At 39.4% G+C, this 18,850-nt stretch overlaps 2 protein-coding genes across 2 annotated transcripts; both read right to left on the reverse strand.

Annotated features, from left to right (window-relative positions):
• Nucleotides 1-263: 263 nt before the first annotated feature.
• RBM43 (RNA binding motif protein 43) lies at nt 264-6,139 on the reverse strand. Its single transcript, XM_067299427.1, has 4 exons — nt 6,072-6,139; nt 3,798-3,996; nt 3,186-3,280; nt 264-3,104 (listed from the first exon to the last, which is right to left on the reverse strand). Exons 1-4 carry the CDS (start codon nt 6,105-6,107, stop codon nt 2,367-2,369), a joined length of 1,068 nt encoding a protein of 355 aa, XP_067155528.1. The 5' UTR covers nt 6,108-6,139; the 3' UTR covers nt 264-2,366.
• Nucleotides 6,140-6,948: 809 nt separating this feature from the next.
• On the reverse strand, nt 6,949-18,850 carry NMI (N-myc and STAT interactor). The gene is made up of 9 exons (XM_067299429.1): nt 18,780-18,850; nt 15,572-15,649; nt 15,124-15,282; nt 13,192-13,299; nt 11,423-11,585; nt 10,729-10,835; nt 10,431-10,620; nt 9,655-9,761; nt 6,949-8,695 (listed from the first exon to the last, which is right to left on the reverse strand). Exons 2-9 carry the CDS (start codon nt 15,644-15,646, stop codon nt 8,507-8,509), a joined length of 1,098 nt encoding a protein of 365 aa, XP_067155530.1. The 5' UTR covers nt 15,647-15,649; nt 18,780-18,850; the 3' UTR covers nt 6,949-8,506.

Below are 18,850 nucleotides of genomic sequence, written 5' to 3' on the forward strand. Positions count from 1 at the left end.
AACTGAATGCTACCTGTACCAGTGCTGTAAATGGTTCTGTTGTCAAACTGGATTCAAAAAGCAATATAGCTCACTGTCAGGACTAACCTGCCCGTCACTACTCAAAGTGATGTCAGTGCCACTGGCTTACCATTCTAGCCTCAAACATTTACTGAAGTGAATAGGAAATACTAATGCTGTGAATCAGAAAAAAATGAGACCCTGGAAAAAGACCAATCCAGACACAAGAAGGAGCACTAATTTCATTAAAGGATTATCCCTTCATAGAGGATTTTCTCTTTTACAAGGTTGAAAAACTTCCTGTCTTTGTTTAAGCTCTATGGAGAGTATTCAGAGAAGCAAACTGTTGGAGAGCTGTCTACTTGGTCAGTGGGGACCAGACGAGGGGCTCTTCCAGGGCCTGATTCTGGGCTCCTGCGTTCAGCTCCACCTCTGACTCCCTCTTGGTTTACCTACTGACTGCAGAGGAACTTGGAAGAGACTACGCCTTTAAATACTACTCCCCCCCTCACACACCCCTTCCAATTCAGCAAAGTACTTAAGCTCATCATCTCCCCACTTTGACAGTATATTTTAATACACAGCATTGGTACTAGTTTAACAACTTGATCTTCCACTGGCATAACTGTAATGGATATTCAGTCATGGCAAGAAAATGCCTAAAGCATGGTGGGCTTCCAAACAAAAAACTGGGAGTTGGTTTAAGGAAAACAAGGAAAACACACACAATATTTTGAATAACTCATTTCTTTAATGCCTTAAAAATATAAAAGCTTTGCATGCACATAAGACAAAAGAGCAAGTGTTCTGTATGTTTTGACAAAGTATTCTGAACATTCTCATGTCACAAAAAATGAAACTAATTTAGAAAAAAAGTTTTTAAAAGCCTAAATTGGGGGGGTGCATTTGGAACCTTATACAGAAAAATTAAACTTGTTTTTTAAAAAAATACTAGACTGCGCTACTGTGGACTGGCTTAGTCCCTAATTTTAATGAACAAGGTGGAATTCTGTAACGAGCATTCAGGTTTAACAACAGTCATTTAACCCCAGAAATGAAAGTGAAGGGCAAGACTGACAGACAGATACCATTCCGATAGCTCTGTAAAGCCAAAATAACACATACAAGGATGATTTTTTAAACTATATATATATACACACACATTGAGACCTGTCAAAATCTAGAAAGTAACTAATATTAACTAATTCTTCATTAGACTGTGAAATTCTTATGAAGGTGGCAGACACCCCACTGTTTGGAACCTCTAACACTGGTCTTGAAAACACAACTGGAAAGTATCAGTAAGGCATAAGGGTGTTTCTGTCCCTAATTAGTTATTATATTGACTGACCAGCTTCACACAGAAAAAAAAATGCTCCTGTTCAGAGTATCTGTAACTGAAGATGACTTGGACTCTGTATCACTATATTGGGCATAAGAATTGTATAAGCAAAACCTGATTCAAAAGTTTAAATGCCCCAAGATTTTCACATCAAAACTTTGGATATACTCCCATGTCTAAATAACATAGGACACTGCCAAGGGACACTGCAGGTGCTGTTACCACTGTCAAAGAAAAAAACTGCACCACTCCTATGAAAACAAAATCACTTACTTTCTTGGGTCAAGAACTTCTAGTGCCAGCTTCTAAGGTCTTTCTCAGGATGTGAGAAGCCTGTAAAATTAGCATGTGTTCCCTCTTCTCAAGTGTCAAAGCTCTACCTTCTTCGTGCATCTCAATGACAAGAACTTTCTTCTGCAGACGAAGGTCATAGAAAAAGGCCACTGTTCCTGTTTTCAGCGGTCATCTCCTTGCACAAAGAAAGATATCCTAACTTTGCTGTAGTATTTTGTATCACATTGGCTTATCTAGCTTTGTAGGTCTAACTTCCTATGCTAATAACTCTTTAAATATTCCTCTTTTCTCATCATGTCACGAGAGACACAAAGATGATTTGCTTCCTATTCTGAATTTAATTTGATATTTGGGGGAGATGCAGGTTTTTTACCCTAATGTGCAGACTTCCCAGACTGTGAGTGGGAGAAATGAGATCTGCGGTGACACAGGGTGCACAGGTTATACCAGTACAGTCTGTATTAGAAGCACAATGTGTAAAGAAAGGCCAAAGGTACAATGGGGTTTTTACATGGAATAAGAAACTGCCCATGGCAAATATTTGGTGCAAACAAGCTTGGTTCTTGTTCAGTAAAGTGCTTTGAAATCCTATGAGAAAGGTTGCAGAACTGAAAACATGCTTATCTAGAGGTCCGAGCAAAAGGGCTTCCCTATTGCCCTGCTGTTCTTCACTGGGAATCAGAGATGACTTGTTTCACTTGCAGCAGCCACGTGAACATGATCTTTCTAGCTAATTTTTTTGGCTCTGAATCTTTCTGCTTACTTCCTTTGTGAATTCAAAAATCTCAGAAGATTTTCCTATAATATCAATGTGAGTATCATAAGGAATAATCAAAACATATGGGTAATGGGATTTTACAGTTTCACACGCCTGTTTACATTTCTGCTTTTCATCTCCTGTGTGCCCCTCAAGATAGAGCCTTTCTTTACGTAAACTGTTATGAAGTTTTATAGACTGATTTTCAATTTCCTCTTTGACTCTTAAAACCCGACCAGCGCCAGACCTACTTCTGGCATTCTCAAGATACACTGTAGTTATCTCACCATCAGTTATGTCAGAAATCACAACACCATAATTTACTAGGAATTTCTTGAAAAAAAAGTGTTTCATGTAGTGGTATATATCTGTGTCAAGAACAACCACCTGTTTTTCTCCATCTGGGTCAGGAATGAAATTACTTGTCTCCATGGAAAGTCTTTGCTGCTGGAGCCTTCTCTTTGGTCTCTGATGGTGCTTATTTTCTTCTCTTTTGTCCTTCTCTGAAAGGGGTTTTGCTTTTAATAAGAGAAAGTCTTTTAGCAATTTGATTGCTGGAAACGGCCCTTGAACAGAAATATGCCCATTGGACTGCAAACAACCAAAGTTCAAAGCCGTGATGTTCTTTTTAAGTTCTTGTATCAGATCTTCTAAAACAAATTGATCTTTGAAAATAGACATATTGAGGACAGATGTGACAGAGGTGAAGACCTACAATTTTAAATTAGAGAAGTTAGGTAATAGTTAACATAGCAATGGATGTCTGATTAAATAAATAATGAATGAGCTTACATTTTCACAGTAGCGGGTTACTTTCAGAGGATAGTATCTGGACAGCCTCTTGTCTTCTAGTCGATGTTCATCCTTCTTTAGAACATTCTCTACAACTATAGAGAAAATCAGATTCACTTGTTCTACAGTAAGATAATGTGCTAGCCAGTCTGATGGCTGGAGCACTTCACAGGTGTTTTTCTCTTGATGTTTTCGCTAACAATTTTCCATGCATATAAACAGGAGGTTTAATACTCTTGCCTAATATTTCATGCATCAGTCAAAATTTTTCAGAGGCGAGAGACAGAAGTCTGTCTTCTTAGAATATTAATTGGCAGAGATTTATTCCCAAAGGCCTGACTATAAAATTCATGTCTGTTATGCAGGGTATAAATTTAGCCCTAAAACCAAACCAAACCAACACTTTGCATGAAACCTGTTCAGAGTTATGACTATTTCTGAACAGAAGTAAAATCCTAAAACTTGACTGACTAAAAAAGAGGTGTTAGTCTTCCAGATATATAAAATCCTAGTACCAGTACACAATTTGAAGTGGTTTGTTTTAAGGTTAACGTTCTATGACTAATTCTTTGGGTGACAGCTATGATTTCTATGGTTTATTAATTTAAATACCTTCTGGATCTTCAAAAGTTATATATGCAACTCCTTTCTCCATTGTTGGATACGTAACTTCTTCCACATCACCACCATTGTTCTTCGCCATTTGGAAATGAATCACCAGTATATCAGTCATGACATCATTGTTCAGAAGGCCATCCGGAACACCGGAGACGACAACCGTCCTTGCTGATTTAGCAGCTTGTCCTGTTGCCTGTGTACACAGACACGACACACTGTAAACACAGGTAGCACCAGTGACAGTTTCACCATTAACTGATTCTCTCCCTTATATTTACCCAAATCCACCCTGACAGCTACTGTGACTTCCGTTCCTTTAGCACAGAAAACATCCCCATTCAGCAGACAAATTAGGAAGACTGCTGAATCAGATTTTGATTCCTGAGAATGAGAGACTTCCCTCAGGCACCTTTACATTACTGTGGAGTAAAAATGGCCTGACTCTGTAAGTAATTTACACCCTTTCAGTATCTTCTTTTGTTAGAGCAGTAAAGATTATAACTAAATTTAACAGCTTCCCAAATGAAGAGATCAGTGTCACACTGTTAAGACTCTTTGCTCCACTTTGATTCTAATATTTAGAATTTTAAGAGAATGAAAATTGTTAATTGCATGTTCGTTTGAATAAGGGTTGTCATTTCAGAATGGTAGGGTCAGATTTGGATAGTCCTTCCTTGTTAAATTCATGAGAGCTGGGATCTAGCGTTATGCTCTGACTCATCCCTCTCCACTTATTAAATGGATAACCTTGTTAAACTGGAAGAACATAATCCCAGTCATCTGAGATTTGCTGTGCATAAAATAACTAAATACACACATGATTTTCATCAGAACCAAACCTCCCAATGCTGCAAACATGAAACCCATCCTAAATAGGATTTGCATCTATGTCTTGTAAAGAAAAGCATATTTTCCTTCCATTATTACACAGAAATAAACAGTAATATTTCACTGGGAATATCATGACAAAATTACTGAACACTGAGTAAATTTTGTAACAGTTCATTGACTTTTTGGAAGAAAGTAAATAATTTAGTATGTCTGCATAGAAGCGTTTGTGGGAACAAACTGTCAGTAACTTCTGAGTGACTGTATTCGAGGTTAATTTTTTTCTAAACTCTTTAGACTTCTCTTAAAAAGATTTTTCTGGACCCATGCTGCCTAAAATATTAGGGCCAGCACAGCAGTTAGAAAGCCTGCAAAACGTGCCACGGGAGACTAATTTTTCACTGACATGCATCCAAACCTTTTTGGACCCCCGCTATAGTATTTCTGAAGGGAGCGAGGAGACATTCAGTGAGACACTGTAACCTTGCACTGCTTTTAATTCAGGAAGGCACGAGGCCTGCTTTTACCATCCATCAAATTTAAAGAGCCAAGAGCTTAAATCATATTAGATGCTTTTTTTTTTTTTTTCCCCGATGGGAACGTGCATCTGAACAGCAAGTTTTTTTGCAGCAGTCAGCACAAAGAGAAAGCAAAAACAGGGTGATTCCGAGATGAGGAGTTTTACGTTAAGAGTTTCCTCAGTCGCGCCTCACGCAACCAGCGCACCCCCCCCCCCCCCCCCGCAAGAGCAGCAGCCAGGCAGCGTCTCTCGCCTTGTCAGCCGGTATTTTGGAGAAACGCTAGTGTCTTCTGTTGGGGTTAGGAGTTTTTGGAAGTCCGTTTTGGGCACCTCCCAACCCGGCTAATCGGAGGCAGCAGCCGAGCAACTTCCCCATCCCGCAGCCGCCAAGGCCCCGAGGGCCTGCAGGGGACCAAAGCCGTGCCGCCTCAGCTCAGAAGGCCCCGAGGTAACTCAGGAGCTTGGTGTTTTGTTAAACTGCCTGAAAAAAAGGAATATTGTTTTCTTCCAAGTAAGCTACAGCGTGAACGGCTGTTGTTGTTAGGACAGCGAAACGCTACATAAACACTGAAGAGACGATTCAGAGCAGACAGGAAGGCGCAAAGAGATCTCAGCAGTTCACGCTGCTATAAAAAAAATCTAAAACATCAATACAAGGGGGAGGAAAATCAGACCTGTTATTAACACCAGAAAACTGAAAGCTGAGGCGAAAGCTGCCATAAAATCCTCAGTGCTGTTAGAGCACTAAGTATTACTTCAGTCGAGAGGAATGAGAGAAGGCAACAACAAAGCCATCACGGCGCTGCGCACTTAACGCACTTAAGTTTTTAACGAGCGCCGCAAGGGCGGGACGCGCCTGCGCGCCGAGGCCGCGGCGGGGCCGGGGGCTCCGCGCCGCCGCTTCGCGTCCCCTCGCTCACCTGCGCCTGAGGAGCCGCCGCGGAGGCGCCCGCCATGGCCGCGCCGCGGGTCCCGGGTTCCGCTTCGCCGCCGGCCCCTCCCGCGCTGGGCGGGCGCTGCCGCCGCCCCCGCCGCCCCCCGCCTCGGCGGCCCGCGTCCCTCTCCAGCGGCAGCGTCCGTTAGGCTGCGGCCGGGCGGTGGAAGGGGCGCGAGGGCGGGAAGCGGGCAGCGAACGCACCTTCGTGGACAGCTGCGTAACGAAGCACGCCGGCACGGCAGTCCAGACGCGCCGCTGAGCTTCTCCGGCTCCTGAGGCGTCCCAGCGTCTCGCTCCAAGGCCGCTTCAGCCTTAAGGTTTGCCTCAGCGTGAGAGCTACCTCCGTACAAGTATAAAAAAAGCTCCTCTTCAAGCTCCCAGTCAAAAAACAAACTCACTTAAGTCGGCAGAAAAAGGATATTGCCATTTATGGAAAACTGACATCACCTAAATTGTGTTCTTGTTCTTCCGCCACGGAAAATGATTTCCCGTTGCCTTTTTATGGCACCGCTACGGCTTTAAATTTTAAACGGTATAATTAATTCATCAGACAGAAAATTAAGATAATCAAATTTGTGAATTTCTCAAAATTTGTTGTTAAAAAATCTCATCTTGATTTTAAGTACTTAAAACCTGCCTCTTCTCGCTAGTCCCACACGCTGTGAGACCTTATGAGAATTTTAAACTTTCTCCTTTTTCAAGGATTTACTTCTCAATGTTTATCAGTGAGGTATGGTTAAAATTCCAGACTTTTTTTTTTTAACCTTCATTAAATCTTTCCCCTCTTTCTTTAAGGCATTTGATCTTATCAACTACGTAGTCTTTAAAAACAAAAACAAAAAAGCTACAGGCACAAGTATACAATCCCCACAAGTACTCCAGTACTTATCTCACAGTTGTCAGATGATCAATCCATGCCTTTGCATGCACTAAACAGTAAGAGGAGCTACAATCACATGCATCTTCTTCCAGTAACTTCAAAATCAACTGCGGTGGTACTGGCCTTTTACTTTTCTATATTCAACCATATTTATTGTTTATTAATTGAAAAATACAACTTCTCTAGAATAATAATATCTGAGGAACATATTTGCAGTGCTCTTCTTACACTAGAGTTAAGGGCATATTCCTTTTTTGCATACTAAGATCTCAAATATTATGAAATATTATTTTCAATGTTGGACCCAAACTACTTTGAAGATTACTGCTGCCAAACTGTTTCAGACCCCAAGGTAGCAAATAAAAAGGATCACAGCAGAAAAGCAAAAATATCCCCCCTTAGGGAAAATAAATCCTTCTCTGACTTTGCACTTCCATTTTATTTCAAAGATCTTTTAGAATGAGAACTGAGAGGATGAACTGGAAACAAAAGGAGTTTAAATGCTGAAAAAATAATTTACCCTAAATTCTTTATGCTTTTTTCCAACTGACTCTATACCAACCCTTCTGGAGTTGGAAACCTGGCCAGTCACGTGCAACAAAATACCTCGGACACAGCATTCATCATTAGATTGTTTCCCCAGTACTGTTACAAAGTAATCTGCTTTAGATAAAGAATCATCTAAATTTGTAGCTAGCACAGATAGCATTTTAAATGAAGCAAAACAATGAACACAAAACAAAGAAAAAAAAATAACTGTAGAAACAAATATAAGAAAACCCAGCAAACCAGGCTATTAACTTATTAGAAGCTCAGCAGAAGTTGGATCAGATCCTCAAGGAAGTATCAGCATTTCAACAGCTAAAAGCAGGACTTCAGCATTTCTCATAAGGTGCAATTTCTTGAGTAAATCTGTGGCATTTTTACACTCTCCCCTTTTCCATCACAACCACCATTTGACAGATATATATACATATACAAATATACATACATAAAGCTCCTTTCCCTATTGCCATTTTATCACTAATGCGTTGATGGAAATTTTATTAAACTACACAGTAATTGCTTTGAAGTATTTGAGGTGTGGTGGTATCTTCTAACCTAAGCAGGACTGGAGTTATATCAGAGAGAGACTTTTTAAAGCTAAGGCACTTAAAAAGCAGGTGTGTGAGGACACTTTCAAGAGAGGTTATGGCTGGTTTTCCTAACCAAAATTTAAGAAGGAATAGATCTATCCCACTTTGGAGTATATCACCTATCTAAAATTTGAAAGATACAAAATCTTCAAATTTGCAGAAAAAAATCTTGTATTAAGTTTCAAGTGCTGGTAAAGTCCTTTTCGATGACTTTCATCAGGAATCTCTGGAATCACAAGCAGTGTTTTTCATTGAATTTCTATGCTTAGTTGAATCAAAAAGGCAGGTAGTTCCTCTTTTTCAAGTATAGATTTCAGAACACTAAAGCACAGTTCTAACTATCTGCATAGTTTCCCATGCCTCTGAAGAAGCAAAAACTCAGAACTTACACTTCATATATCCTTAAGTATCCTCCTCAAAATAAGCCCATGTAACCCCTTTTGATACATATTTGATGTTTTCTATTTCCCCACCACCGTTACTAGGCTTCTGAAAATGAATTTCAATCATGTCCTGTACACTTTCCTCATCATCTTCAGTCTCTTGAATTCCTTTCAACAGAATGGTCTTCTTAGAAATCCCAGAACAGATCTATTGAGGAAAGAAAACCAAAAGAACTTGTATTATGTATCAGCTGCTGCATGTACATCTTAAGGAACTGACAGATACTGGAAATAAACATATCCCTGAGAAGCTATAGCTATGATCTTTGATTACATTTTAAGATTTTGGACACTGCGGTATATTTTAAATCACTGAAACTAACAGAAGTTGTGAACTCCGCAGGCTGCAGAGTCTGACAGTTAATGCATCTGACAGGTAATGCATCCAGCCTCTAACTTGTGTCTCCTACATTCCTTAATGCACACACTGGATTTCTGGATCTCTGATGATTCTAGTCGGTATCACTCAATCAAAATCAATGCCAACACACTAATATATACCTGCAAAGGATGTTGTCAAATCTCACAAATGCACATGCTTTAGTTAAAGGCCTGATTATATACAGTATACAATACTGACTTGATCACAATTTATTCATACAAAGTAAAAGACAAAAAATTTCAGTGAGAATATGATGAGCAAGTAGAGCAGTTACCGGAAAAGGGGACATTATTTTGGTTGAATGATTGAATGAAAAAGTGATTGAGCAAATGTTTTCTAGAATAAGAGGAGTCTCTACTGACACAATCAACCAGGCATCTGATTAGGGCTGAATATGATAGTACCTTGTGATTTGGAAATACGTTGTTGTTGTGTCTACTATTAACCTACTTCACTTCATAAACAATTCAATATCTGCCTCCCGCCTAGCAAAGACATTATGGTAAACGGTGATGCAATCTGATCAAGGAAAAACAGGCACATCCTTTTAGAATGAATTACAGCTTTCACACTGCAAAGCATAAGATTATCAACAGCATATTGCAGGCTCCCACTTGCTATGAAGTTTCACAGTTTGAGTAACAAGAAAGCTTCTGCAGTCCTCAGAACAGAAAATTCTGTCCATACCTTCTATTTACGTGGTAGTGTGAGTTAGATTCTTTTACCTGAAGCTTTTCCAAGTGTTTTTCTGTGCTTGGGGACACAGAAACCATATAGAACCTTCCATTTACAAAGAAAGAACATGTAGCATGTCTCAGAAAGCCACTAGCTGCTGTAATGGAGAATGAGAAAATGGGGAATAACATTAATATAATCAAAAATATATTTTTGTAATCACATCAAAAACTAACTAATCCTTTTTTAATACAGATTTAGAAACTAATATATGATAGCACATTTGTAGATTCCTTATATGCAAAAGTTTATTTGAAAATTGGAATTGGCATTTCCAACAAAGCAAAATAATTAAATACCCACAAAAGCTTCTGAAATAAATCTAAAGCAGCTGCACTAAATGGATGTGGCTCCACTGATCTTGGTAGAATTTCATACACTTAAACCAGAATGCCTAAAGTTAGGCAATCTGAATGCCTTTCTTAACTTCATTGTCATGAAGGAGAGCTAAAATCAAACATATTTTCCTAATTTTCTCTCTCCAATATAAGCGTCCAGCAATGCAAAGGAAAAATAGATTTTTGACAAAGTTAAAGAAGAAACAAAACTCACAAGCTACATAAAGTCATGTTTGATCAAAAACGAATGTTACGAAATACTACTTTATTTACAGATATGCAAGTGAAACCACAACTCTTCCCAGGGAGAGTAAAGTAGAACAGGAATAATTCGCTACAGTCAGTGGTTAAGTTAACATAGAAAGAATGTGAGGAAATGGACAATATGGCCTGTGACAAAATGGCTAACAAAATATTGCATAGAGTACCTTCAGGTCTGAGGAATGTAATAACAGCTGTTCCAGACCTCTTGTCGTATTTTACATTCTCTACTTCTCCTCCACCATGTTTAGATTTGTAGAAATGCAGCTCTAATTTGTCTCTCATCCAGTCATCAGGAATTGATAGCTCTGGTATTTCAGAAACGTTGATCTTCTTTCCAGAAATAGTGACATGGAGCTAACAAAAATATTTTTTTTGTGCGTTTTGTGACTGAAAGCCACCCACAAAACTGAGCCTAAGTACTGCATGTTTGTATTTTTATAGTTCTATATTTCAGTCAATTACCTCAAATTTGATTCCCATTTCAAGTGTAACAGGCTTCGCTCTCAGATTTGCTATTTTGCTGTCCAGGTTCACAGTATGCTTACCCATTTTTATCAGCCTCTGGGCAACTGTAAGGAAAATCACAAGTTTGCAGATATGAAAAGCCTTGTGTAACCATTATGAATTTAGACTGTTCCCCAGTCTTGTAAGCAAAATCTCTTTTGGCATCAATAAAGGAGAAATAAGTAACAGCTAGGTATCCAGATCCCACTATCTACATCTTCAGACACGTATATTTCTGTAAAATCTAGCTGGTTATAGGCAACAGGTAAAATATTTTACTATTTTTAGAATGAAAGTTGCTGTCAAAAGATGCTCTCTCTCTATAAAATATTAATACTAGACTTTACATATTTCACTTAAGATTCTTGGATGAAAACCACATCATTACTGGCTGTTGAGAACGCCTATTAGATATGTTAGTTTGCAGCCAAAACAAATGAGTCGCACACTAGCCCTCTGTCTGCAATATACTTGCATAACACACGGCCGAGTTACCCACCAAGCGGGCCCAGCCCGAGCGCCTGCAGGCAGGCAGCAGGCCTAACAGCAAGCATCTCAGGGAAACAGGCGAGTTACAGACTGCTCCGTCCCTCCATCACCTCAGATCTACCCATCAGTGACATTCATTTTACAATTAAAATATGCATCGTACCTTCCTCATCTTCAAAAGTAAGCAGTGCTTGGTTTTTATTCAGTCTGAATGGGATTTTTGTAGTTACGTAAAACACACAGTGAGTGTTCATATCTGGATAACCATCCTTCATGTCTTCCATTTGAGTGAACTTCATTTTCATTTCTGCTACCTTTTTTTTAATCTAATATTTTAAAATCAATACAGAAAAAAAATCTGCCATTTATTATATAACAGAAAAATGAACAGTATAGTCTCACCTTGAAGTACAATATATACAAGTTTAACAATCAAGCAGATTGAAGTCACTGCTCGTAAAACAGGTACACCTCCTAACTAAATATAGTTGTGCATGTCTAGTTCTGGGATTTTTGTCTATGAGTGGTTTTTTGATTAATTTTGAGCTTGGGCTTGACCTTGACCTTACACAGAAAAGCTTCAGTTGAAGTCCATGGGGTTTTCTATCTGTAGAATTAGAGTATTTTTGGTAAGAAAAATTTGCACAATGCAAGTATCAGAGCCATTCATGTTACCATGTATATGCGACTAATTTCATCACTACCCTACAGAAATAGGAAGTCTGCTAACAGATAGGCTTGCATGTTACCATCTTAGTAAAACAGGTAAGAATATCCACGTACTTTATAACTAGGACAGGTTAAAAGTGTTCATGAAAGTTTCTGGTTAGGAAAGGCTATTTTAATACACTTGAGGAAGTTTCAAGTATCTCTTTTTCTACCTTTACATAACTATTTCAAAAGAAATCCCTGTGTGGAAGAAAATAAAAAAAACAAAAAGTTTGTGTCAAGATAATATAGCCCGAGTACTGAAAGCATTCCTGCCACCTATCTTCAAAACGCTGAATTCGGCATCTTACCTAGGAGCCTGTTTTCCTCCTGTTCCCTCTACTGCCAATGGAAAGAGAGACATTCTTCCTAAAGATAATTCAGACACTGAAGGCAGGCCCCTGCTAACACTGAATCTCCCTCTAGAAGAGCTTTGCCCTGTCCAATGACTGTACTGAAAACTGACAAACTTAGAAATGTATTTTAGGAAGCTACAGTTAATATTGTATTATTATTAACATTAAATAACACTTGAATAGCACTTCAAACTCTGAAGCAAAAGTTTGTATAAAAAACAAATCACAGTTTTCATTTTATTGTAAATTCTCAAAATATTTAGTTGTGTTCCAATTCAGAATGAAACCAGATTTTTAAAAGCTTAAGTTTCCAAACGGAAAGTTCTAATCTCTGCACAGCTCAGAGTCTACAGCAGTATGGCTAAAACGACACTTTGGATTCTGAACGTATATCCATTTAGTATCAGTGATATTTAGTTGGCTGCAAATTGAGTTATTTCTGATTTGGAGTAATATGAGAGACTGATCAGGTCAAGCTCAATATAGGCTATAGTAAATGCTACATTTGTCTTATAATGGACATAATCCCTTTCTTGCATCCTCTTATCCCAAGAAATATTAAATAAAAATACTTGAAAATTACTAATGTTATGCATATGTTTTATTCTAGCTTTCCATTTAATCATTTTCTGATTTTCTTCACGCTTCTCATCTTCCCAGTATCTCACACTTTTGTATTTGTTTCCATATTCCTGGTCTTCCTCACATCATCTTGCCAGATGAAATAAGAAAAGAAAACTTAGAGCTACATTTTCTATTGAAATCAATAGAGGTTGAAATGCTGAACAACTGGCCCAAAGAATCTAAAAGTGACAAAATAAAAATGTAGCCTCTTAAAAGACTAATTGCAAAATATTTCAGATGTTACCTGAACATCCTGTGAAAGCACTGAATTATTTGTTGCAAGGTCTTCTTTGAGCTTTTCAATCTCTCTCTTCAGCTCAGTATTTTCTTGATTTAGCAGACAGAGTTCTGTCTACAGCATGAAAAATATTAAATGCAAAATTAAACATGTAGAAGATAAAAGTATTTTAGCAAAATCTATAGACATTATAAACTATATTTCTACTTTTAATTATTTTTCTAGATGACAGCCACACACGAGACATTTTTTGCACAGCTTTAACTTTACACAAGGTAAATTTACTCAGCAAAGAGCAGTTTCAGTTGAAGTAAGTTACAGTAAGAACATTTTCAGAAATGAGGCATTAGTGTTTTCAAGCATATACAGTGTACCATAAATTACACTCTACTTTGCATAGTTATATTAATTCTTTCTAAATGCAAGGTCAGAACCTATGTTAACAGACACACATTTTATTATTTTTGTACCACACTTGATCTTAAATAACTGTTATTCCCTTCCTCCTGTCTGAAACATATTTCCTCTACATATATAAATCCTAAACGGGCATAAAGCCCATGTAACTAAATCCAGTATCTCCTGGATGGACAACACAACAGAGGAGAAGAAAACACAACAGAAGTAATGAGGTCCAGCCATACACAATTAGAATATCTTTCCTTTAAAGCCATTAACCACTTAAATGTTTAGACCAGTTCCCATCAGCTGAAGATAATGTAAAACAAAAGCCAGATGCTGAGAATGACCTCTTCTGGCTATAAAATCAAAACATTTATGATTGGAGAGCCAAAAAGAACTCTTAGAAAATCTCATGCAGACCTGAATGGGCAGAACATTATCTAGGCATGGGTAAAGTTACTTGTGCATATGAAGTTCCTCTGCACAAATAAGACTAAACATGAAAATAACAATGTCACAGTACGCTGATAACCAGTGATGAGATAAAACATGACTTGAAACAATAGTTTAAGAGGGATTTCAGAGAGAGAAGGGAAAAATAAGCCATTAACGGAGGAAAAAAAAGGATTTTTTTTCCAGGAGTCCAAAAAGGCAAAAGTCACATTAAAGTTGGAGGACCAGAATGAACACAAGGAATAAGGAGTGAAGGAGGCAATAAGAACAGATGAACCAGCAGCAGCAGAACCAAAGTTACATAGAACTCTGCATGTGAGGACAAAAAGTTTGAATTTCATAGCCATGTTTTCCTCAGCTTGAGTTTATCCCTGCAAATAAATAACTTCTGATGAAATAAGCCCTACCTGTATTATTTCTTTGTACTTAGCCTATATTATAAGAGTTTGCGATATCAAAGCTGTAATTTCTCACCAGTGACTTACAGGCCAAACTAAACTTCACTGAAACACCTTCTTGACAGTCCATGAAAACTTCTCTTATTACAGAACCAACAACTGCATGATGACACATTGAGGTAATTACCATTTAGTTCTAGAAAGAAAAGCCATCTGGCTCTGGCTCTTGCCAAATTAGCTCCAAGCTTTCCTAGCTCATAGTGACTTAAGAAATGCTAGTTCTCTTGCATATTGTAACCTTTTGTAAAACATGCTGGGATTTAGGGAAGCTGTGGAGCAAATGAAGCAACCAATTCAATGTTATCTGCGTCACACAAATCTGAAACTTATCTGTAAGTGGAGAATCCTGGAGGAGGAAAACCAGTTTTGTCAATCATCATTTTCTACACAAGATGAGTCTAAGTTTTGCCTTCACTCTACAAACATTACTGTAAGATTTTTTTTTTAATTGCACTGGTTCTTAATTTGCCATTGAAAAATTATGTGTAAAATATTCTAGTCATACAGACTGCAAACTGATAAAGCTGTTTAAACTGAAAGGGAAATATTATTCTCATTTTCTCTAATCAACACCTCCCTCACCATTCTGCAAATATTGACAGCTATGAGTAAGCCTTCTCCATACCTCATAGTTTTCCCTAGACATAACGCTTTCCTTACGCTGTTTCTCTTGCAAGTCTTTTAGCTTTGTCAGCTCATCCTGCGCTTTAACATGCTCTTCATCCGCACTCAGTTTACAAAGGAAAAGATCAGCTTTTGCTTTCTCAGCTTTTTCAAGTCGTTCCTGGAAAAGAAAAAATGTTTTATATTTTTGCATGAGAACCAACAAAACCTGAGGTAAGCCCTATTTATTTATTTTAATTCCCCTAAGGGATAAATATTTCACTTAAACGTACAAGTATAGTTACCACTGAGGTCAACACAAACATGTACCATTGAAGAAGGAAAAACAAGTTAGACAAGCATCTGCTATAACAGAGGTAGAGTTGATTTTCTTTAGAAGGATGGACTAATGGTCTTCCAAGGCATATTTCAGCTTGTTTCCATTATTCTATGCACTTTATACAACTTGCCTTCCATTTCTCCAGTTCTTCTTTAAGACTTTCCATTTCATCTTTTGATGGGCCAAAAGGGTCAGTGGTTTCCATACTCTGGAGAGAAAAGAAGCACACACAGTTTTTATTTGTTTGCTTGTTTTTAAATAGGGAATAAATAACTGAGACACACCAAACTGTTCAAATTATTCTATAAAACTTGAAAGAATAAACACTTTGCAGTTGGATGAAGCATTTTGCCATGGTAGCTTTCAATGTATCAGCATTAATGACAGTCCAATGTATTTTGCCCATGTGCCCATTTACTGTTTCTCTCCAACTGTGCAGGCAAGATATGTGGCAAGTTAACATTTTGAGGGACCCATTTAACTTCATAATTAGATCTTTCTAGCATCTGCATGCCAGAGGATAGCATATAGCACATAATCTCTTTTAATACATTGACAGTTAAACCAATTCATTGAACTATTTTTTATGGCTGAATGGGACAAAAATCTAAGAAACTCAAGACTGGTCAGTAACCATTATTTGTTAACTATCCAACCGAAAATATTCACAGGCTAATATTTTGATAAGTCACAGAAGCAAATTATGCCTGAAGGGAAGGGAATTATGTCTGAAGGGAACTAAGATCTCCAACACCACAAAGGTTTATCTGTATGCTCTCTCAGCAGTTCTTCTAAGACAATGTATAAAGAATATACAAATTTAAGGAGAAAAATTTGCAAAAAAAATTTTTTTTTATTTTTTTTTCACAAGCGCAAGGAGATTGGACAATAAAAGGTAACATCAAGTGGGAGAAAGGTGTTAAAAGTAGTATTTCAGAATTAAAGTACATTAGGGTAGAAGTTCACAAGCATAGGAAAACTACAACTGGATAAAGCCCAAGAAAAGAGAAAGTGTTCTTTGTTCTGTTTTGTTTCTATGGCTGCAATATTCTGCAGAATAAAAAGAAAAAAATCCAAAGAGACCTGCTGAAACAATCCCTCCCTTTTACGTAAGATTATGTAAAACTTGAACGTGAATCATGAAATTTAGGCATGGAAAGGACCTGTTAGATAATCTAGTCAATTCTCTTGGTAATGCTGGGTTTTTCCTAATAAATAAATAAATAAATAAACATTTCCACTACTTTGTCCAGTTTCAAATGCCTATTAAGCAACAGGGAAATCCACATCTGTATATAACTTAAAACCGGAAAAAAATTCCTTCACCCAAGGGATTGAGTGCAGGAAAACAGATGGATGCACATGCTACAACTGGAAACTCCTTGTTACTGCAAAATGTTCTAAGACAACAGTTTTCAACCTGAAAGAAAGAAAAAAAAAGGCAAAAAAAACAAGCAGGAAAACACAAGAAATCCCAGGAAAAGTCCCATCCAAACTACTTGCCATGCTGCAAGAATTGAATGAAGGGAGGCACCGGGAAAGAGGAAATTCCGTTATGAAATCTCTACAGAGACGGATTTGCAAGGGAGTTAGGAAAGGAAAGCTCTCATAGAACCGTGATGGGACTCTCCCTGCAGAAACAGGAGCCAGCTGCAAGGGAAAGGATGTAGGGAGACCCTGCTAGAAACTGAGGTAAAAGGTTTGGGCAAAGAGTTTTATATTGGACAAGGACATCTGGAACTTAAGATGCGCTTGTGGGAGAGAGGAGGGCAGAGGACAGGAATGAGAAATGTCCACACTATTAAAGGGTGGAAGATGATTATGCCACTTAAAAAGTTTCAGAACCACCATCCTTGCAGTCCAAACATGTATCTTCATTGAGAGAGTGTACTGTCAAATACAGATCATTTCAGGTAGGAAATACTTCAGGAAATACTTACAAAACCATTATCTTGTAAAGACCATGGTGGACTTGTTAAATCCATTGAAACATGAGGGAATGGGAAAAAAAAAATACAACATTGAGGGTATTGGCTCTTTTTGTAGCAGAACACTCCAGAATGAAATACCAGAAGCTGGGTTTGGCTTTTTTTTTTTTAATGTACCATTTTATAAACAAAAATGGCATATACTGGGTTTCTGAAACCTCCTTCCTTACAAAGCTAAGAGACACGTGAAGAATTCTACACTGCACAACTTCATGTTTTTAGACCTGAAACTTAGGTATGTGCCTACCTTTATGTGCTGACTGTGCTGTTACGAATACGCATAACCATCTGTATGCTCTGTGCTTAGAAATATCACTCTTAAACCTGCTTAAAACAAACAAATAAAAATACCGTCTTACACAGCAGACAGTGCAAAATGGGGCATCTGTTGCCACAAGATTTTGTGGTGGCAGATGAAAAGAATTTAGGTGAATTCACGGGCAACTGACCCACAAACAGGCGCTGGGGAGCACAGATTCTCAAGCAGGTCTCGTCTGCGGGTGCTGGGGGGGTACAAGGAGTTTGGACACGGGTCGTGACCACGCGCGCGTCCTCTCCCCAAACAGCAGCTCTGAAACCCGGCCAGGAGACTGCCCAGCAGGACATTTCTTACACTCTCCTCCGGAAACCCTATGCTTGGTTACCATGTGGTGCCGTTAACACCGGCAGCATTCAAGAGGAGACTTGAAATCGATCCCGTTACCATCTCTGGCTAATTATCCAAGAACCCCCTTCCTGTTTTGGGGACTTGATTCTGCATTAAGTAACCTGATTTATTACCGGCGTCTCAGGTTAGGCACAGGTTGCCAACGCACAAAACCGAAAGCGAATGACTCGGCTGAAAGTGAGAAATACGGTTTCTCCACACGACGGCCCAACCGGCGGCTAGTAAGGTGGCTTCACCCGCCCCAGCGCGGTTCTGTCGCAGCCTGGGAGGCAGCAAGGGGGTCTGAGGCGCCGCGGCCCGGCGAGACAAGCCTGAACCCCCATCAGCGCTTCGCTGGCGCTGCCTAACGCGGCCCCGGAAGACCAGGGGTGCTGCTGACCATGAGGCAAACTACTGAAGGGCAGGACTACGCCCGCCTTCGTTTCTTCCTCCCTTCCTTCCCACCGTACGGGCAGCGCTGGACCCTCACAACCCCGTGGGGCAAAACGCTCGACGGGGCGCCGCGAGGTTTACAAGGGAAAAAGCCCCCGGCCGGGGGAGGGCGGTCAAGCGCGGCGCCTCGGGAGCGGGACGGCCCCGGGCCCCCGGCTCGGCTCCCCCAGGGCCCGCCCGGTGCGGCGCGGCGCGGCTCCGCCGGCTTTCGCTTTCCCGCTGGCGGGGACCCCCGGCAGTGTCGCACTTACGGGGCGCGGGTCCCGGGGCGGCTGCGGGGCGTCCGGTGGCGGCTCCCCGCGGGCAGCACCGCTCCCCTTCC

Source organism: Apteryx mantelli, chromosome 6 (assembly GCF_036417845.1).
Source record: "Apteryx mantelli isolate bAptMan1 chromosome 6, bAptMan1.hap1, whole genome shotgun sequence".
Lineage (NCBI taxonomy): Eukaryota > Metazoa > Chordata > Aves > Apterygiformes > Apterygidae > Apteryx > Apteryx mantelli.